The sequence below is a fragment of the Coloeus monedula genome (genome assembly GCF_965178545.1).
Source record: "Coloeus monedula genome assembly, chromosome: 20".
Classification (NCBI taxonomy): domain Eukaryota; kingdom Metazoa; phylum Chordata; class Aves; order Passeriformes; family Corvidae; genus Coloeus; species Coloeus monedula.
The window spans coordinates 261,876-286,229 of record NC_138800.1 but is presented as its reverse complement, the minus strand read 5'-3'; the positions used below and the strand labels follow the sequence as shown (position 1 = coordinate 286,229).

General features: G+C 58.0%; 1 protein-coding gene across 3 annotated transcripts in view; it reads left to right on the top strand.

Moving 5' to 3' along the window:
* HIP1 (huntingtin interacting protein 1) overlaps positions 1-24,354 on the top strand; it is a 44,074-nt gene that overhangs the window by 16,766 nt on the left and 2,954 nt on the right. The window contains exons 1-28 of one of the 3 annotated variants that reach the window (XM_082294457.1): positions 4,846-4,972; positions 11,944-12,007; positions 12,575-12,717; positions 13,305-13,361; positions 13,807-13,887; positions 14,568-14,644; positions 14,897-14,958; positions 16,204-16,344; positions 16,730-16,787; positions 17,572-17,647; positions 18,107-18,238; positions 18,831-18,928; positions 19,076-19,148; positions 19,502-19,685; positions 19,780-19,868; positions 19,959-20,075; positions 20,165-20,266; positions 20,972-21,166; positions 21,288-21,435; positions 21,527-21,613; positions 21,720-21,827; positions 22,292-22,428; positions 22,535-22,645; positions 22,764-22,822; positions 22,932-23,025; positions 23,385-23,485; positions 23,598-23,703; positions 23,832-23,955. In XM_082294457.1, coding sequence (XP_082150583.1) covers positions 4,955-4,972; positions 11,944-12,007; positions 12,575-12,717; positions 13,305-13,361; positions 13,807-13,887; positions 14,568-14,644; positions 14,897-14,958; positions 16,204-16,344; positions 16,730-16,787; positions 17,572-17,647; positions 18,107-18,238; positions 18,831-18,928; positions 19,076-19,148; positions 19,502-19,685; positions 19,780-19,868; positions 19,959-20,075; positions 20,165-20,266; positions 20,972-21,166; positions 21,288-21,435; positions 21,527-21,613; positions 21,720-21,827; positions 22,292-22,428; positions 22,535-22,645; positions 22,764-22,822; positions 22,932-23,025; positions 23,385-23,485; positions 23,598-23,703; positions 23,832-23,955 — 2,842 coding nt within the window. In that variant the 5' untranslated portion in view covers positions 4,846-4,954. Of the gene's footprint in view, positions 1-4,845; positions 4,973-11,943; positions 12,008-12,574; positions 12,718-13,304; positions 13,362-13,806; positions 13,888-14,567; positions 14,645-14,896; positions 14,959-16,203; positions 16,345-16,729; positions 16,788-17,571; positions 17,648-18,106; positions 18,239-18,830; positions 18,929-19,075; positions 19,149-19,501; positions 19,686-19,779; positions 19,869-19,958; positions 20,076-20,164; positions 20,267-20,971; positions 21,167-21,287; positions 21,436-21,526; positions 21,614-21,719; positions 21,828-22,291; positions 22,429-22,534; positions 22,646-22,763; positions 22,823-22,931; positions 23,026-23,384; positions 23,486-23,597; positions 23,704-23,831; positions 23,956-24,354 lie in introns of those variants that run through there. The other 2 variants (XM_082294456.1, XM_082294455.1) reach the window with 2 other exon arrangements.

The window sequence follows — 24,354 nt, the reverse complement described above, 5'->3', positions numbered from 1 at the left end:
AAATCAAGATTTGCAAGATTTGGGCATTAGCCAGCCAGGGGGATTTCCAGAAGTGTTGGAGCAGCCAAACACCCTTTAAATCTGCCTCCATGCAGTGTAGGGTTGAGGCTGGAAGTGGCTGGTTCATGAGGACAGTGACCATTTGGAGACATTTTTTACATCACCAGTGTCAGCATGAGGGTTTTCCAGAGCTTGTTCATTGATGGATCTCTTTGGAAAATCACAGTGGGTTGGGATCAGGCCTGAGGGATTTGGCTGTACTGCAGTGTCCGAGTCCAGAGAAACTCATCACACCTCCAGCTCCTGCCAGTGCTGTTCCATCCCTATATCCTGACTAATCCATGATGTGGTGCTGGCAGTGGGGAAGGTGCCTGGTGCAGGTCTTGGCTCTGTTTTGGAAAGACATGGAGCAGTGCAGGAAAGCTGATCCCTGTTAGAATGTTCTAACATCCCATTCAGTGGGGAAAAAAGCCATTGCCACCAATGTGGTGACAGCAAGGCAGGATTTTCCTCTAAGTCCCACTATCCCAAACACTGCTGGTGCCCAGCATTCACTCCCTGCTCCTAAAATGCAAGCTCCTCACACAGCCAGTGCTGCTCTTGCAGCTCCAAGGATGATCCAGACACCAAACCCAGCCTAACCCAGCCTCCTCAGCACATCCCCCAAGGGAGTGCTCCAGGGCTGGAAAGCTGCTGGAAAGAGCTGAAACCTGAAAAACAGACAATAAATTGTTTTGTAAGTGCTTGGTGGTTTTCCCAGTGAACCTGCTGTTCTACCTAGAGCTCTGAAAATCCCAGGATCCTGGAGCTCCCCTATCAGAACAATGCTTCAGCAGCACTGGGCAGGTGTAAGCTGTGGAGCAGAATTAGTTTATGGTGAGCTGAGGAGCTGGGTTTAAACTGCTTCTACACTGGAGGAGCTGGGAAAAAATACCATTCTCTGAGGAAAATGAATTTAGGAGTCTGAATCTAAGGGGTTGGTTGAGAGCACAGCTCTGACTTGGTTCCTCTCCTTGGGGAAGACTTGGGAAATAACAGAGAGATCAAGAGGGAGCAACAGATATTATTAGTCATCCAGGAGGGAGGCGGCTGCAGGGGAAGAGGGTTTTTAGTAGAGTATTTTTAGACCTGGTAAAATGAACAGAAGGAGAGGAAAAAAAGAGGGAAGGAGACCTTTGAGAGGCACATAAATGCTCTCTGGAGCAGCTTGGCCCAGGCTTCCCACTCCTGCCCTGAGCATCAGCTCAGGCGGAGATTTGCTCCAACAGAAATCAGAGATGTAAAAGCAATAAAAGACAAAGCCTTAGAGAGCATTTCCGAGGAGCCTCTCTGGGCTGCAATGACAAAAGCCCACACTTGCTGAGACATTTTACCCTAATTCCCATCATTTTAATGGGAGGCGATTGCTGAAGTAGAGTTTAAAAGCTGCTTGCAGAGCCTCTGGCGGGTGGGGGAAGATGCTGATTGTCTCTTCTTTTTTCATCCGTCGTGATCCGGACCACACATACCATCCTGGAAGCTGGCAGGAGAGTCACGGAGCTGCAGGAGGATGGAGGGTGCTTCCAGGGTGGAGAAAAGGGACTTGGAGTGAAGCACCCAACGAGATTCAGTACAGCCAGGGGGAGAGGAGGGATCTCCACCTCTCCAGATCAGACCAGAGGATGATGAATGAAGGCCCTTAGGGGACAGGGTGAAGCAAGGAGCTGCCTCCCCCCTGGTTCTCTGGGGAAGCAGCCCTCACTTTGCCTTCCCTACTCCCTGTGGGAATGGCTCCTTCCTACCCCAGTGGAGGCAGTGCCTGTGATGCCCTGCAGTTGTTCAGCAGCCCCATCAGTGCATCCCTCCTAATTCCCTCCGTCCCACCTGGAGAGGCTTGCTACGGCCTCTGCAAGCACATCCCGAATTGTGGAGATAGGATGCAGCCCTGGAGAGGGTTGCTGGAGCCTGAGATGAAGCGTGTGGTTTTGCACATCTGCCTGGGATACTCTGTATATCCCTTGCTCTTCGGGGGAACCCCTGGGAATAATCCAAGAGCAGGGTGGGGCCAAGGAATGCCTCTTCACCCTTGTGTCCTCAAAGTGATGCAGTGAACCACAGCAAGGAACTCTCCTGGGAAGAGCATGAAATTCTTTCCACCTCAGTGAATCCCTGAAGTGGTGGGATTTGTCCCCATAGGCTGCACTGGCCTTTCTTGAGCCCTGGAATGGTTGGATGCTGTCATTCCTGCTCAGTGCTTCCAGCTTTCCTGGCCGCTCTGGAACTGGTGTTTCCCTTTGCTCTGAGGATCCTCCCAAAATTCCTTTTAAGTTAATTTCCAGATTTTCTCCTCGAGCTGCCTTGGCTCTTAGTTTTGCCCCCTGGCTGAAGCTCCCCCCATGCTGTGAAGCCAGGTGGATTTGGAGCTCTCTGCCTTTGCCCCAAGTGCTTCCTGGTGGTGTCCAAACTCTGGGCTTGCTGGAGCAGCTCAGCCATAAGGAATACACACACAGTGGCTTCGGATACTCGGATGTCCCAGCTCTGCAGGAGACCCTGGATAGCAGCTATAACCACCTTCCCCCTGAGCTGAGCATTTTGTTCAGGGGGGAGCTGGTCTGAAAGCTTGATTTGGAAAAATAAGGTTAATGATGAGCTGATTTTAATTTGGGGGATTGAGGAGGGATGCTGGAAGCACAAAGCCTGTGAGTGAGGGGTGGGCAGTCTGGCATGACTGCATGCAGGTTCCAGTGGCACTACAGCATGTCACCACTAACTATGAAAAAATGGATGTATCCTGCTTATTCTTTTAGAGGCTATTTTCCATGCAGGGGCCATTGTAGAGAAAGTCCCATCCATCCTGTGCATGTGGGAGGAACTGGGTTTAGTCCAGATGCTCTTTGGCTTTGGCTGTGCTCTTTGCATACCTGCCTTAAGGTCTCTTCATGCAAATGAGCCATTAATACTTGATGACCCAGTGCTAATTGCAGCACTGTGGCCTCTGGAAGCTGTGGCTTGGCTTCTTGGTGACTCCAGAGATGGTGCCCTGGAAATTCTGGACTGCACCTCCAGGATATCCTGGGGCAGCAGGCAGCAACAGTCGTGGCATTGAGTTCAGAGTGATGCTAAACCCAGCTAAGGGGGAATTAATTAATTCCAGGACCCCTTTAAGCTGGGGGCAACACTAGGCTGGTGGGTGGGCTGCACAGCAAGGATCCAAGCTCTTACTTTTCATGTTGAGAACATGTCTGGGAGTCGCACGCTGAGGGGCTTCACTGGGGGGAGGGCACAAAACCTGGCCCCATGATGGCACCTGTGACAGGAGCAGGTACCTGCAACAGGGGCAGTGCCTGCCCTGATTGCAGAGCATTGACCCGTGCTCATTCCCAGGCTCAGAACAGGATCCAGACTCTGCTCCCAAAGGAATTTGGCTGCTGCTTAAAACCATCTGGTCCAGCAAAACATATTTAGTCCAGCAAAAAACCTGTGAGCTGTGTGCTCTGAGACAAGCAGTGCTGCCAAGCGGTGCTCCGTTCATCTGTCTGTCCATCCCAGGGATCTCATAGGGGCTTTAACAGCTACCTGAGGAAAATACAGCCTGGTCTTGGCCCTAAAAGCTCCCCCAAGGCTGGGATGAACTGGGTGGTTGCGGAGCTGGGTGTTGGGAGAGTGCAGGGGTGGCAGTGCTCTGTCCCCTCTGGGATGTGGGATCCTGTTATCTCATTAAGAGAGGCCAAGTCACCATCCCGGAGTAAGTGGCTGAGCTGTGACTAGACTGCAGTAATCCCAAGAGATTAGTGTGTTGGCTGGGCTGGCCCTGCAGCAGCACTTAGTTCTTCGGGCTCTGAAGCGTCTCCTCCGCCGGCAAGCCAAGGGCCCCGCCAGTGCTTTGGGATTGCTTTTAGGAGATTCACTGAGTAATAGAAGAATTGTTTGGGTTTCTTTTGTGCCTCCAATCGGAAAATGTTCCTTGAGCACAAGGAGGAGCTGGGAAAAACCAAAATCCTCCTGCCTGGATGTTCTCTTGTCCCTCGGCAGGGTGGTTGTGGCAGTCAGCAAGCTGTGCCTGCCTGTGGGGTGGGCTCGGGCCAGGGGGTTGTTACCACACTGGTTTAATTGCTTTTGTTGTTGGAACCAAGACGCCAGCAGCCGAGTGGGCTCTGGAATAAGGGAACCCTGGGTGGGTCCCAGACAGATCCACCGGTGTAGCTTCACCCCCAGGCACAGAGGTGGGGCAGGGGATAGAGTAGGAGGGGCTGACAGGGAATGGACATGGGGACACACACAGGGGTAGGGAGTCTGACAGGCAGTAAGAGAGGGGTCTGGCAGTGGAGTAGAGGGTCAGGCGGTGGGGCAGGGGATGGAGCAGGACGGTGCAGGTGGTACGAGGGATGAGGCAGGGGATGAGGCAGGAGGCAGGGATGGGGCAGCAGACCTGGCAGTGGGGCAGAGGTTCGGGTGGGAGTCGTGTAGGGGATAAAGCAGGGATCTGGATGGAGCTCGGCAGTGGGGCAGGAGATGGAGCGGGGCGGCGGCGCCGAGAGGTGCGGAGCTCCCCAGGCGCCCACCGTGCGGCCACCCTCCCCCCGGGTACCCTCTGCCACCGCCCCGGGGCGGGCGCGGGGGCGCGGCGGGGGCGGGCGGGCGGTTCTGCGGGACGGGGACGCGCCCCGCGCGTGCCGCCCCCCGCGCCCGCCCCCCGCGGGCTCCTTTGTGATTCCGGCCGAGCGCCGCGGCCGCGCCCCCGCCCCCCGCCCCGGCCGTGCCGCCCCTCGCCCCGGCCGTGCCGCCCCTCGCGGGAGCGCGCCCCGCGCCCCCGCCCCGCTCCCGTCCCTCCCGCGCCCCCCCGCTCCCCCGCCCCGCTCCGCCGCCTTTGCCCGGCAGAACCTTCCAGCGCCGCCGCCCCGCGGGGCCGCCGCCATGGGCGCCGCCGCCGCGCCGCGCTGAGCCCGCAGCCGGCCGAGCCCCCGCCGCCCCCGCCATGGAGCTGGGCAAGGTGGTAAGTGCGCGGCCACGGCCACCCCCCGGGGACCCTCGCGCCCCTCCCGGGCTCATTCCTGAAATCAAGGCTCGCATCCAGGGAAACTCCTTCCCGGGGAAGTTCGTTCCCCCCGATAGCGGCGGTTCCCGGAGGAGCATCGCGGGGAGCGGGGATGGTTCGTGTGGCGGGGGGACCCGCCAGCATCTGTGGGGGGCTCGTCTCCGTGGTGCTGCGGCCGGGGCGGGTTCGCTCCCACACACCCGTGTGAGTCGTGTTCCCCCAGTCTTCGGCTCGGCCGGCTTCAGGCCGTGCCACGAGCACCCGTGTCCCCACGAGCACTCACTCGTGTCCCCATGCATCCATGTTCCCGTGTCCCCAGGAGCACCTGTGTCCCCACATACCTGTATCTCCACGCGCTTGTGTCGCCATGTCCGGTGCTGCTGTCACAGCTCCTCCGGCCCATGGGGACTGCCCCTCACCCAGGTAGAAGGAATGGAAACAAGTTTGGGGCAAGAAGTGGGTTTTTAGGGTCCGTTTCTACAGGGAGCATGCTCACCCCTGCGCTGCTCTCCTGGGAAGAGGGGTTTGGCTTTTCCCGGTGCTCCAGCAGGTCCCTCAGATGCAGCATCGAGCCCACATGGTCGTGGCTGCTATTGGCACCATTGCAGGATCCAGACGTCCTGGGGGGATAACAGGGGAGGGATTGCCCCATCCTCCTCCCGGGAGTTGCTGCTCACCCAGAAGCATTGCAAGGAACGATTTCCACCAACACTAGATCCCAGCTTAATTTGGGAATATCCTGCTAGGGCAATGAGCACCGCCGTGTTCCTGCCAGGGTGACACTTCCCAAGAAAGATGCGTCCTGAATGGCAGCTGGTCATAGAAATGCACGTCTGGATGTGAGCTCCTTGCATCTGCTCCCCAAATTCTCTATCCTCGCTCCTTTATCTCCTCCTGTTCCAAAAAATGCCCAAATATTTGCATCTGCTGGGAAGCAGAAGACTCTGGTCAGCATGACTGGGAATGTTTCAGGAACGTTTGAAGGTGGTGGAAGACCTTCCTGGACCACTGACACTGTCAGACACAGCCACAGTCCCTCCCCAGACAGAAGTCACCACTGCTGGAAGAGATTATCCTTGCATAAAATCCCCATTTAGAATTAAAAGCCTGGATATTGGGGCAGCTCATGAGAAAGGCTCTGGCTGCGGCCAAGCCAGCTGGGCACATGGGGCAGGATTGACAGAGTGCCTTGAGCAGTAATTAAGTGAGGAGAGTAATGAGCAGATGTGCATGTTTTAATGGAGGGATGGGGGTCCTGGGGTCCCTCTGGATTTCTGCCTCTCCTCGGATCCAGCTCCCTGTGATGGGCTTTGGTTGTGCTGTGGGGTCGGAAGTGCTGGCCAGCAGCAGCCTGGGCTCTGAGCTTTACAGTGTCAGCTTCCCTAGTGGTCCCTGTGAGGTCTGCATTCTGTAGCCTTGCTTTTTGCCAGCTGTTCTCCCCAAAATTGCTCTTTACTATCCTTTTTTTCCCCTAAGGTTTATCTGTGTATTGGAAAAGTCCACATTCCTTAAACTGGATTTAAAAATTCCATGTCCAAGTAATTAAACTGCATAAGTTGTTTATGGCTGGACAAATCCAGTTGCCCAGCACTCCACTTGCTGGTTCCCTGTGGTGGGCAGTGATGTGTTCACTGTGGTGAGCTCTCGTCCCTGGTGTTGGTGGAGCCAAACCCTCCCTGGGGTCATTCCAGCTCTCCCCTGCTGGCATCAAGTATCTCAGTGGAGCCCTTGGGACCCACCACAGATTGGTTGGGTGGTTGTGTTCTTTTCCTTTGCCTCGAAGGTGGAGGAGCAGTTGGATCACACTGTCTCATCCTACCCTGTCTCTCCTGATGGTGCGGAACTCGGGATTTTCACTGGAGGCTCTGGAAGAGCCAACAGTGGGTCAAGTCCTTGCACACGCAGCTCATGGGTGCATACCCCTGTGGATCCCAACCTCTGCTACCCTCAGGAGGAGCTGGGAGCTGGTGGAATGGGCTGTCCAGGCACACTCCAAATGGACATCCTACAACTTTATTTTGGTTTTCCTAGTGGGATAACAGCACTACAGCTCTCAAGGCAAAGGCATGCAAGTAGTCAGGCGTCAGCTTCCAGCCTCACATGTCTCCTCGTGGTTGGAGACCTCTGAACCTCATATCGCCATTCCATTTCCTGGCCCAGGTGGTTTTTTCCCTGGAAACCCCACCTGTGCTGGAAGAGCTCTGTAACACTCCATCGGGCATTGCTGAGTGCTGGAGGGGCTGGTGGTGTCATCAATCTGAAGTCATCATCCTCCTGGCCTCAGGAGAGCAGACCTGGAGGCAGCAATGCCAGGGCAGGGTCTCTGCTAAGAAGAGCATCATGGTGATGCCACTGGATTCCAGCGTGGCTCACAGAGCCTGTTGCCATCTTCCCAGTGACTCTCTTTTGAGGTGTTCCGTGTGCAGGTTGTGGGACAAGGTGACCCCAAACACCTACACTGGTATCTCTTGGGATTCAGGGCTGTCTCTGGACACCTTGGTCCTCCTCCTGCCTGCATCTGGGCTGGTGGCATCGGCATGTCCTCCTGGAGAGGGACATCTGAAGCCATCACCACTGGGAGTGACCCCGGTGGATGCAGCAATGTTTTGGGGTCTCTGTCACTGGAGTATGTAGTTGGTTTGGGAAAAATGGTTGTTTTTATGGGCCAAGCAGTGGGAAATCTGAGACTTGTGTCATTTTGGGAATTACTCTCATCTGGAGGGAGCAGGAGGTGAGAAGAGCAGCAGCATCTTCCGGGAGATATTCACACAGCCTGGACAAGGACCTTCATCCCCAGAGCAGCTCCAGGATGTAGCTAGCCAAGAGAGGAGCACTTGCTTTCCAGACTCATGGATTCAGCAGCAGATGCAGCCAAATAACCTGGATTAAGTGGTGGGAAGGTATTTTTCACATCTTCTGACTTTCTGCTCACAGGAAGCCCATGGGACTGAGTGGGAAGACAGGTTGAGCATCCTCCTATCCAATACATAGAAATATATCCCTGGGTTTTACATCCTGTGGGGCTGGCCAGCCCTGCCGGCATTGCTTTCCTGCCTTCCTGGCTCCCTTTCCCTCCGGCTGCTGGCAGCCACAAAGCCAGGCTTGTTCCCTGTTCCTGCTGCTGCTGTCAGGCCACAGGTGCCCAGCATGGGGGGACTGCAGCCACCCCAATTGTCCCCAGGAGCTCTCGCCAGTCCTCAGCGGAGCACTGTACACCCCAGGTATTATCCAGCTGTCTTTGCTCCAGGATTTTGCTGGACAAAACCATTCCCTGAGCCCCATCGAGGCTGGGATTTGCCACTAGCTGCCGGTGGTGGGTGATGTTGAAAGAGAGATGTGTCCTTGGAAGAGCTTGCCTGCGTCCCATGTCCTGCACACCTCCAGGGCCTGACCTGAGCTTTGCTTTACTGGGGTTTGCATTATAGTTAAGCCCATGGATTTTTCTTCCAGGCTTGTTGTAGTCAAGTCTCCCTGCTCACTCCCTTCTCCGAAGCTCCTGCGTCTGCAGGGCTTGTGAGCGTTTTTCCGGAGGTATGCTCCATCCCGTCTCTCCATTTATAGAAAGGAATTAAGGAGAAATGAGGGAGCATTACTGAGAGGATTTGCACTGCGACTTACTCAGTTTCTCCAAATAATTTGCAGTAGCTCTGGATTCTTTAATCAACACTCATTTCCTTTTGGAAATGAAAGAAGCGGGAAGGCGTTGTGCTGCTCCTGAGCCAAGCTTGGCTCTGTGCCTCCAAATGGGAAATTTTGGATTCAGGGAGTGAGAGCGTAATCTGGGGTGACCTGGTGGGGAGTGAGGGTGTGTGTGACAGAGGGAAGTGTGTGTCAGGGCTCAGAAAGCCTCTGTCATCCTGACCCTCTCCCTCCATACAGTTTTGGGCTCCTCTGTCCCTGTCTGGAGCCTGCAGACACACGCCCAGAGAGGTGACATGAGACCTGATCCATGGATCACTGTCCAGCCTGGCAGAGCCCCATGCCCAGCCCTGCCCCAGGTCCTGCCCCACTAAGCTCAGTCCCACATCCTGGCCCTGTGGCTCTGCCAGGGTGGCCGGATGGCAGTGTCACCCTCACACCTCTCCTTGTGCAATGGGCCCCTCTGGACTCTCGTCCCGCTTCCCGCCTGGCCTGTTGCACAAGAGGAAACTCCAGGGTTTCCTGTCCCAGCAGCAGGGTGGGGCATGGGGCTGCCCCATGTCCCCCATGTCCCCTGCCCTGTTCAGAAAACTGGAGCTGGGCCAGCAGTGCTGCCCAGATGTGTCCTGGTGGGTCAGAAGTTGCCCTCATAGGTTGGAAGCTCATAATTAAATTAGAATTCCGTCAACTACAGGTGTGGGATGGTGGTGGGAAGTGGCATCTCTGAGTCAGGGTGAAAGACCCTCTGTGGGGAAGGGGTCTGGGCTTGCTGTCCAGGCAGCCCCAAATTTCCCTCCATTCTGACCCGATTTTGCAGCCAAATCACCCTCCCTGACCCCACTTGTCCCCTGGAGCTGACAATTCCAGCTTTGGTCTCCTGCTGCTGCTCCATGCTCTCCCAGTTTGCTGATGTGGGCGCTGCCAGAGACACTGGTATGGAAATTTGGGCATGTCTCAATTGGCTCCCGGGATGGGACCCCTGCCCTGCACTCCTGGGGATGCAGTGGGAAAGGGGTGTCCACAAGGACAGGAAAGTGAGATCCAGCTTTTCCTCGGAAAACCTTTCTGCCTTCCAGAAAGGAAGTCTGTATGTGCTTGAAATGGAGTTGAGGAACTTGGGGATGGAAGCTCCGGGAGGTCCCTGCCCGGATCCAGGGGCTGCCGGCCCCTGTCACCCTCCCACTGTGTCTCCTCACGCTGGGAGGTCACTGGGGCTTCCTTGGTTGGAAAAAAGTGTCCTTGCTTTGCTAGGAAAAGCTGGCACGAAAGAGCAGTTAAACTGGGAGCTCCATTTCTAGCTTTCCCAGGGATGCAGCACTGCTTCCCTCCGGAGACCACCCCTGATCCCGTCGTTCAAGGGCGGCAGGAGCGGACACGTGCTGGCTTCAGGAGAGAGGTGTCTACATCCCGCCTCTGGCCGTGAGCTTCCACTCCCCAGCTCTGGCTTTGCATTTGGCTTGTTCCTTGTGGTCCAGGATTCCGTTCTGAGGTGGAATGTGCGTTTAAATGCCAATCCTGGCACTCCTCGCTGTGCTGGCTGGTTCATCACGGCTGTCCTGACTGCGCCTTGGGGCTGTGGACTGGGATTTTGGATGAGGACAAGCTGCCCCTGGAGCTGGATCTGAGGCATGTGTCACAGATGGCTGTTGGGATGCAGGCATCCTGCTCCAAGCCTCTGGGACATGGGCATCCCTCTCCAGACTGGCAGAGGCACCTTCCCAAGCATTTTTTAATGCTGAATTTAATTTTATGGTTTTTCTGACAAGGGGCTGTGGCTGCTGGGACAGACAGAGCTGCAGAGGTGACTCCCACTCTTGTCCTCATGTGCTGGGAACCTGTTGCCTCCATCCAGCTCCTCAGGAAGGGATGGATGGGTCTCTCCACTGCTGATGTTCCTTTCAGCTCTCCTTAAAAAACCAAGCTGAGATCCAGGTTCTGCTCTGGGTGCCTTGGAGGGGTGTCTTGCAACTGGCATTCTGGGTCCCCTGACACCTCAAAATGAGCCTTCTTCATCTTGCTGATGACCTCCCATGTCACATCCATGGTCCTTACTGGTCACCTCCATGCTCTCCACCCAGAGCCAGTAGGGATGGGGCTGCAAACACCACAGAGCAGCACCATCCCTGCAGCAGAACTGGTTCATACTGGGACATCCAGACACGGTTTCAGCTAAGAGGGTGCTTGGCTCTGGGCTGGGGGTGCAGTTGTAAGTGGGGTCTCATCTGTCTCAGGCCATCATCATTCCCACTCCAGCTGGCACATGTTTTGGTGGCAGAGGGACTTCCTGGGGGTTTGGGCTGTACCCCCTCCCACATTTGGGGCTCCTGTGGGCCCCTCCAGTCCCGCTCAGCACAGAGTCACCAGAGTCCATAGAGATGAAGCCATATGGGGCCACCTCAGAGAGGGCCAGGAAGCAGAGCTGCAGCAAGGATTGCAGTGAGGAAGGCATTGGAATTAATCTCACAGCTTTAATTGGTTTATATCAGTAATGAGCTACTTCTGGCAGTGCCGAGCCAGACGGTTCCTTCCCTTGGCAGCGGGATGTTCACGGAGCAGGTGCCAGGGAAGCACTTGGTGATGTGGGAGCTTGGGGAGAGGGTGACCCTGAGCTGGCATCATTGTGTCCCTGTGTAGGATCAGAAATGGGGTAGAGTTAAAAATCCTGCCTGGAAAACGCTTCCAGTAGCTGCCACTGCCTTCCATAGGGTAAATGGTGGCTGGCTGTGCCCAGGCTCCTCAGCATGGACTCCCCAGGGTCCTCAACACCTGCATGGCCAGTCCTGCCTGGGGATTCCACTCCTGCCCCTCTAATCCATGGAGCAGCCAGGACCTTGCCAGGCAGCCCTGACAGTGGTCTTGCCATCCCACTACCTGATTCTTGATGCCCCCCCAAATTGTCCTCCCCATTCAGCCCTGCCAAAAGTGGGGTAGGAGCCACCAGCTGCTGCCCACAATCCAAGGGCAGGAGAGGGACTTGCCTTCCCTCTGCCTGTCCCACCACTGTGAGGGCAGCAGAGGGTTCTTTGTGGGCGCTGCTTTAATTGCATCATTATTATCCTGAGTAAATGAGTCCTGGCAGCAGCTGAACCTGGCGGATGCCAACTGCATCCCAGAAAGGCATCCGGGAAGGGTCAGCATCCAGCTGGCACAAGCAGGGACTGGGGACCTGGATGGGACCCAGCCACTGGCAGGTGCTGTCAGAGCCGAAGGGTCTCAGTGAGCAAGGGGGGGACCATAAGGGAGCTTCAACCCTCCCCATCTCACCCCCCTCCATCACTTCTCTCTTGCAGACCGTCAGCATCAATAAGGCTATTAATGCACAGGAAGTGGCTGTCAAGGAGAAACACGCCAGGAATATCCTTCTCAAAGCTGGCCGTGGGACAAGGAGTGTGGGAGCGGGGCTGGGGCTGCCCAGAAAAGGGGCAGCATCAAGAGGGTGTGTGAGGAGAGGTGCCCAGGGTGCTGGGGAGGCTGGATGGGACCTTGGAGTGCTGTTAACGACACTGGATATTTTTCCAGCATGGCACAGGGTCCCTGCTCCTGCTGTCACAGCCACTGAATGTTGGTAGGTGCCCTGGCTGGTGCTCCCAGCACTGCCATCCCATGAGAGGGCAAGAGGGGAAGGTGCCCGCAGCAGGTTGGGACACTGCCACCAAAAGTGGATCCCCAGCATCCCAGCCAGGCACCTGGGAAGGCTCAGCGGAGGCACAGCCCCAGCCTTGCATGTGCCATGGTGCTCCTAGAGCAAGTCTGTGGGAGAGAGGGTGGCTTGTGCCACTTTGGGGACAGCACATGCTTGGGGTGGGCAGTATTAGCTCCCTGTGGTGGCCTGGCCCCCCTGGGCTCTGCGGGTGCAGCCGTCTCTGGGTGGCCATTCTCCATCACCAAAGGGCAGAGGAGTGTTTCCTTGACCACCAGCACCGTGCATCCTGGGCACGCACCATGAGAAGGGAGCACAGACCTTCTGGTCAGTGGTGAACCGGCTGCCGCTGTCTGGCAATGCTGTGCTCTGCTGGAAGTTCTGCCATGTGTTCCACAAGCTCCTCCGGGATGGACATTCCAATGTGAGTGCCCAAAGCTCAGCTTGGGGCCAAATCCTTTCCCCTGCAGGGCTGCACTGGGTGATGGGAGATGCTGAAGGGTCAGTATCCTTCTGGGGGGTCAGTCCCGGGGTGGGGACTGGAGCTGGAGCCCTCCCAGAGGGTCACTGGCCTCCTAGGGGTCAGTCCTGAGTAGGGACTGGATCTGGAGCCCTCCTGGAGGGTTGGTGCCCTCCCGGGGGTCAATCCTATGTGGACACCAGTGCTAGAGCTCTTCCAAAGGGTCAGTGCCTTCCTGCAGGTCAGTCCTGGGTGCCAGAGCCCTCCTGGTGCTGCCCTGCCCAAAAACCTGTGTGCCTCAAACCCCAGTGCCAACGGCAGTGCCAGTGCCAGAGGAAATGGCTCAGCGCCTGGCAATGGCATTGGTGCAGGAGCCGTCAGCAAGGCTCCTCCTTGGGGAAGCTGAGGCACCCAGGACTGGCAGTGGCGATAAAGGGTTGGGAATGCATCAAGACCTCCCAACCTCCCATTTCTCACCCAGTTCCTGGTTTCAAGTATGGAGCATCGTGTCCTGGTGCTCTGCCTACTGATTGTCACCATCATTCCTCCAGGTCCTGAAAGACTCCGTGCGATACAAGAATGAGCTGAGCGACATGAGCAGGATGTGGGTAAGTGACCAACCCTGCCAGCCATGATGGGGAGATCCCAGGGGTCCCTTGGCCAGGCTGGGGGGGTGTAGGCTTGGGGGGTTCTCTCTCTCAGGAAGTGGAGCGCAGCCATGGCTGACTTGTGGCTGTCGTCACCTGCCTGGGCTGGGTTTCAATTGCATTCGGTGTTCCCTTCCACCAAAATCAAATGCCTCCTTCCTGTTTCGTGGCAAAAACCCACTAAAAACTCGGCTCTGACAGTCAAATGAAGCATAGAAACATGCAGAGAAGGTGATGAGAAGGTCTGACCAAATCCCTTCAGTACAGCCAGCCTGCATCCAGGTGCCAGCGAGGAGGGTTTGGCTGTGGTTTTGGGGAGATAAGGGAGGGGCCAGTCATTCTGCAGCAGAAAAAGGCTTTTCGACAGCCTGTCCTGGATCTCAACAGCTTTTTGGGGTCTCCACAGGGCCACCTGAGCGAGGGCTATGGGCAGCTCTGCAGCATCTACCTCAAACTGCTGAGAACCAAGATGGAATTTCACACCAAGGTAAGCCCCCCCACACCCCATCCCTGTCCCCAGGGCTGTAGCAAGGGGTGGGCACTGGGGTGGCAGCAGTGGACCAGTATGGCCATCCTGCTGCATCCATGAAATATTCCCGAAGCTGCCAATGGCCGTCAAAAATGGCCCAAGGACCAATGCTTTGGGGGTGGCAGGATTCCTGGTGGCCCAGGGCTCCTCGGTCTGGGCTGGGAGTTGGTGGGCTGCAGCAGTAGGAGACACACACCCCCTTTCCCCCCCCAGCTATCCTAGATGGGAAAAGGGGGAAAAGTGCTGGAAAGAGGTGTTTTCTGTGCCCATCACCCTGTTTTGGAAGTGTGATATGACCTTCCCCAAAATGCCAGAGCGGGTACCCCCTGGGGCAGATATCATTCCATCCCGTCCAGCTCTCTGCTGGCAGCCTCATCTCCTCCCTGCTTGACAGATTTCTCAACCCAGGGAGAATCAGCTTTTCTTGCTGGGAAGAGCACAGATGCTGTGGATTAGGGATGTTGTGGTCAGCCAGGATTCAGAGACCCTGTGTTACCTCCCTTTTCCCCCACATCACTCCCCTGGCTCATCCAGGAGCTGACTTTGAGGCTGCAGGATCACAGCTCTGGTGCTCCCAGAGCTGTGGCCAGACCAGGAGAGCCTCTGGAACCCTTTCCCACCTCCTGTTTCTCCCACAGAATCCCCGATTCCCTGGAAATCTCCAGATGTCTGACCGGCAGCTTGATGAGGCTGGGGAGAATGATGTCAATAATTTGTGAGTGTGGGGCAGGGGAAGGTCAGGGAGGGAGTGGGTGCAGGTGGGGGACACGATCTCCCCAACCCCACCGGCAGCATAACCAAGCAGGGACAGGACCTTCCTCCTGCCCCCTGCCCTGTGGCAGGTCCTGAGAACGGGCAGAGCCTCAGGCAAGGCTGGTGCATCCACACTAGAGCACCCTCATCAAAGATTGAGGCTCGTGGGTGGCCTTGGGGACAGTCCTCAACCATCCTCAACCCTGTTTCCTAGTTTTCAGCTGACGGTGGAGATGTTTGACTACCTGGAGTGTGAGCTGAACCTCTTCCAGACAGGTAAAGCCCTGCATTACTCTGAGACAGGGTGGAGTGAGAGATCTGCAGGAGTCCAGCCCCTTCGTGGGGCTGATCCGAGTTGGAGGAGGCTCTGACAGGGGATGTTGGCTGAGAGCACCACAGCTCAGCTCTTCTATGGGCACTTCACCTGAATTAAGGTTCAACAAGGCAAAGTGGAAGGTGCTGCACCTGGGTCAGTGCAACCCCTGGTATCAGTCCAGGCTGGAGGATGAAGGGATGGAGAGCAGCCCTGCCAGGAAGGACTTAGGGGTGCTGGAGGATGAGAAGTTCAACGTGCCCCAGCCGTGTGTGCTCCAAAACCCCCTATGCCCTGGGCTGATGACTCCAGGGTTGGAGGCAGCTCTGCAGGTGGGGTCTTACCTAAGCGGGGCAGAGGGGCAGAATCCCCCCCTCACCTGCTGCCCACGCTGGGTCGTCAGCCCAGGAAGGATTTGGGCTGCTGGAGCAAGTCCAGAGGAGGACACAGAGGTGCTCCGAGGGCTGGAGCTCCTCTGCTCTGGAGCCAGGCTGGCAGAGCTGGGGGTGTTCACCTGGAGAAGGCTACAGGAAGACCTCAGAGCCCCTTCCTCTGCTTGAAGGGGCTCCAAGAGGACCAGAGAGGGACTGGGGACGAGGGATGGAGCGACAGGACAAGGGAGAATGGCTTCCCACTGCCAGATGGCAGGGTTAGATGGGATATTGGGAAGAAATTCTTGGCTGTGAGGGTGGTGAGGCCCTGGCACAGGGTGCCCAGGGAAGCTGTGGCTGCCCCATCCCTGGAATTGGTCAAGGCCAGGTTGGATAGAGCTTGGAGCACTCTGGTCCTAGTGGAAGGTGTTGGAATAAGATGGGCTTCAGCTGCTCCCAGCTGGATTTGGAGCATCTTCCCTCAGGCACACCTAGCACACTCGAGTGCCAGTGGGACAACAGTGACAGGCAGAGCACAGCAGTCACATGTCATCTCTGCCCAGGTACATGGCTGGGGCTCAGTCCCAGTTGGAGGCCCATGGTGCCAGGCTGGAGTGTTCCCAGGCCTGTGTGGGAGACCTGGGTGGGAATTTCCCCTCGCACTCAGCTCACAAACAGCTGCAGGACAGCAGGCTGTGTCCCCAAGGGCCAGTGGGTATCTTGCTCCAGGCGAACGGCTCTTGCTCAGGATGACATCTGTGGATTTGGCAGACACAGTGTGGCACCTCCTGGTGCTGCTGGTGCTGCTGGATCTGATCCTGCACTTCTTCCCTGCAGTGTTCAGCTCCCTGGACATGTCGCGCTCGGTGTCGGTGACGGCAGCGGGGCAGTGCCGTCTGGCCCCGCTCATCCAGGTGATCCTGGACTGCAGCCACCTCTACGACTACACCGTCAAGCTGCTCTTCAAGCTCCACTCCTGTGAGTGCCCCCAGCAGCGCTGCCTTTGTCAGGGGGGACACAGAGGGAGGCACTGGGGCCACCACCCTGCTCAGCCTGGGCTGTTCACCACCACCTCTTCCCCAGCCTCTTTTGGGGGGTGAAGGGAGTCACCATGGCAAGGAGGTGCAAAACCCATATCCTTCAGGATCTGGAATTGTGGCAGCTGCCAGCCCACGCTTTTCTCTGCCCTGGGGGGGTATGGGGTGTGATCCCCTCCTGCAGCAGGACACTGCCTGGATTATTTGGACCCCCAGAGGAGGGTGGCCATCTCTGGGAAAGAGCCATCTCCATGTGGCTGTGCTGATGGGTTTTTCCCTGATCCGTGAAGACACCCGCTGACATTTCTACTTGCTGCTTCTTCCAGGTCTGCCAGCGGATACGCTGCAGGGCCACCGGGATCGCTTCCTGGAGCAGTTCCGAAAGTAAGTGCCCACACCCAGAGCATCGGTGCTCTGGGGGTGCTCCCAATGCACTGAGATTTAAAATGAGTGAGCAGGGACATGCTGTGGTCTCTGGTACATGAGTAACCAAAACAACAGCTGGCAACCGAGAGCAGGGAGGGGATGTCATGGTGCCAGGGGAGGATGTCATGGTACTGACCAACAGCTTGATTCAAGGTCACAAACTGCAAAGAGCAGATAGCAGGGCTGGCTGTGCTCTGACCACCCAGGGACTAACCTTGGGACAGGGATCAAGAGCGCCAAGATCCTGACTAGGTTGCTCAGGTGACTGGGAGAAGTGAGAGCTAGGAGTAGTGCAGCTGGGCACTGTCCCTCCTCCCCAAAACTGGGAGTCCTGGAGGGAGGTACCCTGCTTCTGTGGAACTGAAGGTGAGGGTGGAGATGTTGGCTCCAGGCAGGAAGCCCCCTGCTCCTGGAAACTTTGGGTAGGCAGGAAATGGTTTAGGTTGGAAGGGACCTTTGAAGGTCATGAGGTACAACCCCCTGCTGTGGACAGGGACACCTTCCACTAGACCAGGCTGTTCAAGTTCCAGGTCTTTCTCCCTGCCTATCAGGCTGGGGATTTATGGGATAAACCCTCCAGCGGTGGGAGGCTGGCTCCCAACACCTGCCCTGAGTTTGGTGGCAGCACAAAACGCCTTCCCCTCCAAGGCAGTACAGTGGCCAGGTGACACCTCCTGGAGCCAAGCAAGGGGTTGTCCAGGTTGGACAAGAGCCATCCTTCACCATTCCCTGCCCCTTGCAGGCTCAAGGACCTTTTCTACCGCTCCAGCAACCTGCAGTACTTCAAGCGGCTGATTCAGATCCCGCAGCTGCCAGAGGTGAGACCCTGCAGTCCCCGTGTTTCCTGTCCCTGTGCCCAGGGGCAGCAGTGGGGCCACTGGCACTGGCAGATGGCCAAAAAAAGCCTCTTGCTGCCTTGCCCAGCTTCTTAGGTCTGGTGGCAACATGGGGTTCCTGGACCTTGAGGATCATTCTTGTATCCCTCGCTGGGTGGCATCCGGCTGGATGGAGCTGCCCTCTGACTGGCAGCTGGGATCCCCTCTCTCACTGATCCATAGCCCTTGCTGAGATCCACCCCTGCGGGTCCTGGTTCCATCCTTGTGGGTTCTGACTCTATTCCTCTGCATCCTGACTCCATCTCTGTGGGTCCTCGCTCTGTTCTCATGGGTCAAGGCATGGGCCAGCTGAGCTCCAGGGCAGGATTTCAAACAACTGTGCCTTCAGCCCAGCAGCAGTGCCAGTGTTTCCCTCTCAGCCCTGCTCCCCTCCCTCCCCAGAACCCTCCCAATTTCCTGCGTGCCTCTGCGCTGTCAGAGCACATCAGCCCCGTGGTGGTGATCCCTGCTGAGGCGTCCTCGCCCGACAGTGAGCCCATCACAGACCTGGTGGAAATGGACACAGCCTCGCAGGTAAGGATGGTGGGGGCTCTCTGGCGCTGAGCCTGGGGTTATTTCTCCAAACCCACACTGTGGTGAGGGCTGAGACAGTGGGGATGGCCTTGGGAACTGGGGAGTGTCACTGCAAAGAGATGGATCGGTTCTGAGTGCCCCATCTGGTGCTGGGTGACCGTCTGGGTGCTGGATGTCCTATCTGGGTGCTGCGTATCCCATCTGCATGCTGGGTGTCCCATCTGGATGCTCCTAGGGCTGAGCCAGTCTGAATTCTCCTGGTGTCTGCTCAGTGGTGTGGTGCCCTCCAGTGATGGGCAAGGAGAGGTTTGGTTTCGAGCATTGCCGAGTTGTCCCCAGGCATTGAGTGCGGAGGGGAGGGAGCATGCAGTGATGTGGCTTTGGGGATCTTCTCCCTCCAGGAGTAAGGTGGGGATGGACTACAGATGCTCCATGTTCATCAAGTTCATAACATTCAGTGCCCTGGGAGCAGCGGGGCCCCAGTGTCCAGGCACTGGACAGGCTGGCTTGGCAGGGACACTGGGGACATGGAGGGACAAGGGCTCCCAGGTGGTGGTGGGGTCACTCCAGGTCTGTCCTGCTCTTCCCCCAGAGCCTGTTTGACAACAAGTTTGATGACATCTTTGGCAGCTCCTTCAGCTGCGACCCCTTCAACTTCAACAGCCAGAATGGGATGAGCAAGGATGACAAGTAAGCAATGCTGGCGATGCTGCAAAATGGCCAGGATTGTACCGGGAGCTCCCTGCCTGGAACAGCCATGGTGGCACAGGGGACACCTCCCCTCCCAGGCTGTGTCCCTATGGCACTGAGGGTGTACCCCATGTCTCTCCTTCCCAGAGACCGGCTAATTGAGCAGCTTTATGGGGAGATCGCTGGCCTGAAAGAGGAGCTGGAGAACTTCAAGGCTGAGGTGGGTGACAGCCAGGTGGGCAGGATGACACCCACTGGGAGTGTGGGGTAGGCTGGTGGCTGTGTCCCTGGGTGGGCAAGACAGTGACCCCATCTCTGTCCTGCCCTGTTCCCGGTGGCCTCCCTCATACGGGGGGCCCCCAGGTATGCCAGGGGGCTGCATCCCTGCCGGGGGGTGGGCTCAGCCCCACTGCCCAGCATCCTTGTGCTTTGTCAAGATGCACTTGGGGGCCTGCAGTGGCCCCCATGGGGGGGCTGCTGGACATTACTGGTGGGCGTTGGATGGTACCAGTGGTCATTGGATGGTCCTGGTGGGCACTGAACAGCACCATCAGCCCCCACCCATCCCCACAGAGCACACGGGGTGCAGTGCAGCTGCGTGGCCGTGCCAGCGAGCTGGAGGCTGAGCTGGCCGAGCAGCAGCACCTGAAGCAGCAGGCACAGGATGAGAGCGAGTTCCTGCGCACAGAGCTGGAGGAGCTGAAGAAGCAGCGGGAGGACACGGAGAAGGCTCAGCGGAGCCTGACGGAAATCGAGAGTGAGCAGGAAGTGCCAGCACTGGCGTGGGGTCGGGGTGAGCCCCAGCTGGGGGGTCCCAAGTGCTCAGCTCTGTGTCACTGTGCGTGTGGCAGGACGGGCACAGGCCAATGAGCAGCGCTACAGCAAACTGAAGGAGAAGTACAGCGAGCTGGTGCAGAACCACGCCGACCTGCTGCGCAAGGTGGGCTCCCCAAACCCCCCCCAGCATGTCCTCTCCCAGCCATGCCCCCTGACACCATGGGCTCCTCATCTCATTCTCTGCCATCGCCAGAACGCGGAGGTGACCAAGCAGATTACAGTGGCCAGGCAGGCCCAGGGAGATGTGGAGCGGGAGAAAAAGGAGCTGGAGGACTCCTTCCAGCGGCTGAGCGAGCAGGCACAGAGGAAGGTAAGTAGGGATGGGGGAGGGGACACACCAGGGATAAGCACGGGCTTCCCATGGGGCACCAGTTCTGCCAACCTCTCCCCTTGCTGCAGTCTCAGGAGCAGGCAGAGGTGCTGGAGACACTGAAGCGGGAGCTGGCAGCCAGCAAACAGGAGCTGCAGGTGGTCCAGGGCACACTGGAGTCCAGCACACAGGTGAGAGCCCATGGGGGCCCCAAGCACCCCTCTGGGCTGGGTAGCCAGGCCTTACCCATTTGAGAGGTGATACCCACCACTGACCTCAAAACCAGCTCCCTGTCATCTTCTTTCCCACATCTGAGTGGGTTTGATGTCACACAAGGGGGTTTCACACTCCTGGGTGTGGTAGTATGTGGAGCAATGGGCTCCAGCAGCAGGGATCATGGAATAAAATGCCTGGAAGAAGAGGGTCAGTCAGCAGCTTTGCCTGCTCTAAGCCCAGGTAGCAGTGTGGCATCACACTGCAAGATGTGCCAGAGGGTATCCCATGCCTGCAGAGCTGTGGAAGACAGCAGGGGTGCCTGGACTCGTTGCAGGGGGTAGAAGCTGGCAGGAAAATGTAGTCACCCATCTATGAAGTGGGCAGACTCAGCAGCAGGATGGGGATGGGGCAGAGGCACCACCGTGCATCCAGTCCTCCATCAGGATGGTGACAGTCATGATAAAAATGCATTTTCACTGACAAAAGTGAAAGGGCTCCCCAGAAGCCTCAGGTGTCACCAGGTAAGGTCATCAGTGCTGCTGGGGGAGTGGGGAGCTGTGCCTGCACAGGCCATGGTGCACCCAGCAGGGACAGTCAGGGTGACCCAAGCCTGGAATGAGTCCCCAGACTGGAAAGTTCACCCTCAGCACAGTCCCGACTGCTGTTTCATGCCCCCCCAGGCAGGAGCAGAGCAGAATACTCGGATTGCCAGCCTTGAGCAGGAGAGGGACAGGCTGAGCCGAGCAGCAGAGCAGCACAGGGACGAGATGGCAGCTCTGCAGGCTGAGCTGCAGCAGCTTCAGGACACGCTCAGCAGCGAGCAGGAGAACAGCAGGACAGAGCTGGAGACGCTGCAGACCCAGCTGAGAGACAAGGTACCGTGAGGGTCCTCATGGCCATCCCCATTCTGGCCAGACCAGAGGGGTTCAGTGGGGCCAAGTGCAGGGAATGCCCAGTGGCCCAGCAGGGGCCCTGAGCCCAGCTCTGGCCCAGCAGGAGAGCACAGAGCGGGCGTTGCAGCAGCGCCTGGCCCAGGAGCAGCTGTCCCTGCTGCAGGGCACCGCGCGCGAGGCCGAGCGCATGGTGCAGGACGCCCTGACTCGCATGGAGGATCCTGCTCACATCAGCTGCACCGGCTCAGCAGGTGACGCCCCTGCTGCTCCCAAAGCTGGCGTTACCCCAGCCTGCCTGCTCCCTGTGCTCCCGGCTGAGCCCTGCCTGCTGTCTGCCTGCAGATTGCCTCCTGTCCCGGACATTGGCAGCCTCCGAGTGCGCAGAGCGGCTGCGGGACGCACACAGCAAGTACCTTTTGGATGGCGCAGGTGAGAGGTGGCAGCCCCGGGCAGGGGGCACAGGGGCAGCCCTGGCATGCGGGGCGGGTGAGCAGCACGGCGGGCGCTGAGGCTTGTGCTCGCTGTCCTGCCGCAGCTGTGGGTTCCCTGCTGCCCTGCCTGGCCCTCTTTGCCCACCTGGTCAGCGACACCCTCCTGCAGGGCAGTGCAACCTCCCATGTGGCCCCTGTGGAGCCTGCTGACCGTGAGTGCTGCCCCAGGCCAGGGGCTGGGTGGGCAGGGGTCAGAATGGGCAGGGGATCAGGGTGAGCATGGGTGGGGGTGGGTAGGGGTCAAGGTGGGCAGGGGCTGGGGTAGGCAGGGAATTCAGTGGGCAGGGGCCAAAGTGGGCAGGGGATCAGGGTGAGCAGGGGCTGGGGAGAGCAGATGTCAGAGTGGGCAGGGGCTGGGGTGGGCAGATGTCAGGGTGGGCAGGTGCCAGGACAGGCCAGGGCAAGGAGGATGCTGGAGTGAGCAGAGGCTAGGGTGGGCAGGGGTCATGGCAGCATGCTGGGATAAGGTGGGCGGGATGCTGGGGCAAATAGGGCGCTGAAGTGGGCAGAAACCAGGGCAGGCAGAGGCCAGCACAGGTAGGATGCTGTGGTGGGTAGGAACCAGACATCTCCTCCCCACATGTGGCCCCCTCAGCCCCCCATGCTGCCCATGCAGGTCTGCTGGAGCTGTGCAAGCAGTGTGGCAGTGCGGCTGTGAGCTACCTCAGCGCCCTGCAAGACCCAGGGACGGTGGCAAGTGCTGACTGCAGCCTGGTGACAGCCTGCCTGGGCCAGATCAGCGCCATTGGGGAGGTGGGTGCCCCAGGAGGGCTAGTGGGATGGGATCAGGCCATGGCAGGCACCACCACAGGGACTGTACTGCTCCTGGACAGTCCCTTTCATCCCATCCTATCCCTAGGAGCTGCGTCCCAGAGGTCTGGACGTCAGGCAGGAGGAGCTGGGTGACCTGGTGGACAAGGAGATGGCAGCAACAGCCGCAGCCATCGAAACGGCATCTGCCCGTATTGAGGTGAGGGTCACCGTGAGCAGAGAGGTGCCCACAGGCACCGTGCTGGGGGCCTGCTGGGACTGCTGGAGAGGCCAGAGAGGCGCATTGGGCTGAGCACAGCCTCTCTCCCCTCAACCAGGAGATGCTGAGCAAGGCACGGGCTGGTGACACTGGGGTCAAACTGGAAGTGAACGAGAGGTGAGTGGTGGTTGGGGCACTGGACAGAGCCAGGCAGGCCAGATGGGGACAGGTGCTGCAGGCAGGGCAGCTGCTCCACAGGTGGGGCTCAGTGGTGTTTGTCTTGCAGGATCCTGGGCTCCTGCACAGGCCTCATGCAGGCCATCCATGTCCTGGTCCTGGCCTCCAAGGACCTCCAGAGAGAGATCGTGGAGAGTGGACGGGTGAGCTGGGACAGGGATGCAGGCAAGGGGGCAGGCAGGGATGAAGACAGGGGTGCTTGTCCAGCTGGGGTTCATTGCGCACTTGCTGGGATGTGCTGCTCCAACCCTTGGCCCACTGGGACTTCCCCCCCAGCTGCCAGGAGCTCTTCTCCAACCCTAGAGTCTCACCCTGGTTATGGTTCCTGGGGTGTCATGGTGATCCCTGATCTCCCTTCCCACACAGGGGACCCCACAACCCCCAAGTTCAGTGTGTCTCCAGCTCCCACACACATCCTGAATGACACCTTGACCTCCTCCTTTCCCCCCAGAGCAGGGGTCGGGGGGTGCCCAGTAACTAATTGTGCCTTTACCAACGGCAGGGTGCAGCATCCCCCAAGGAGTTCTATGCCAAGAATTCACGCTGGACCGAGGGTCTCATCTCCGCCTCCAAGGCAGTGGGCTGGGGTGCCACTGTCATGGTGTAAGTGCCACTGTCACCAGAGCGGGGAGAGGATGGCAGAGTCCTGCCATCACCACAGGGAGGGGACATGGATGGTGGGACGATGCTCCAGCCCCTCTCTGCTCTCCTGCAGTGATGCTGCCGACCTGGTGGTGCAAGGCAAGGGGACATTCGAGGAGCTGATGGTCTGTTCCCGGGAGATCGCGGCCAGCACCGCTCAGCTGGTGGCAGCCTCCAAGGTAGGAGCAAGGCTGCTCCCCTGCCCATGGTTCAGGGTGATGCTGGGGCACCATGTGGTCACCCCAAATCGTGGGGCTGGTCTTCTGCTTGCCAGGCAGGGTGTGACCCCTCCTTACTGTCCCGGCAGGTGAAGGCAGACAAAGACAGCGCCAACCTCTGCAAGCTCCAACAAGCGTCCCGGGGCGTCAACCAGGCCACAGCCAGTGTGGTGGCCTCCACCAAGGCTGGGAAGTCTCAGGTGGAGGAGAAAGGTAAGTGCTGGGCTGCAGGGATCTTAGAATTATGTAATCACTTAAGTTGGAGAAGCTCTCTAAGACAATTGAGTTTAATTGTTCCCCCACTACTAACCATGTCCCCAAGTGCCACATCTACATGGCTTTTAAATCCCTCCAGGAGCTGTGACTCCACCATGCCCTGGGCAGCCTCTGCCAGTGCTGAATAACCCTTTCCGTGAAGAAATTTTTCCTTTTATCCAACCTAAACCTCCTCTGGCACAACTTGAGGTCGTTTCCTCTGGTCTTAATGCTTCGAGCACACACCTGACCCCAAAACCTTGAGTGCTCTTGGCACTCACCACCCTTGGTTGGTTGTGCCCCTGTGGTCTCTGCCCATGGCTGCCCCTCACTCCCTCCCTGCATATCCCATGATGC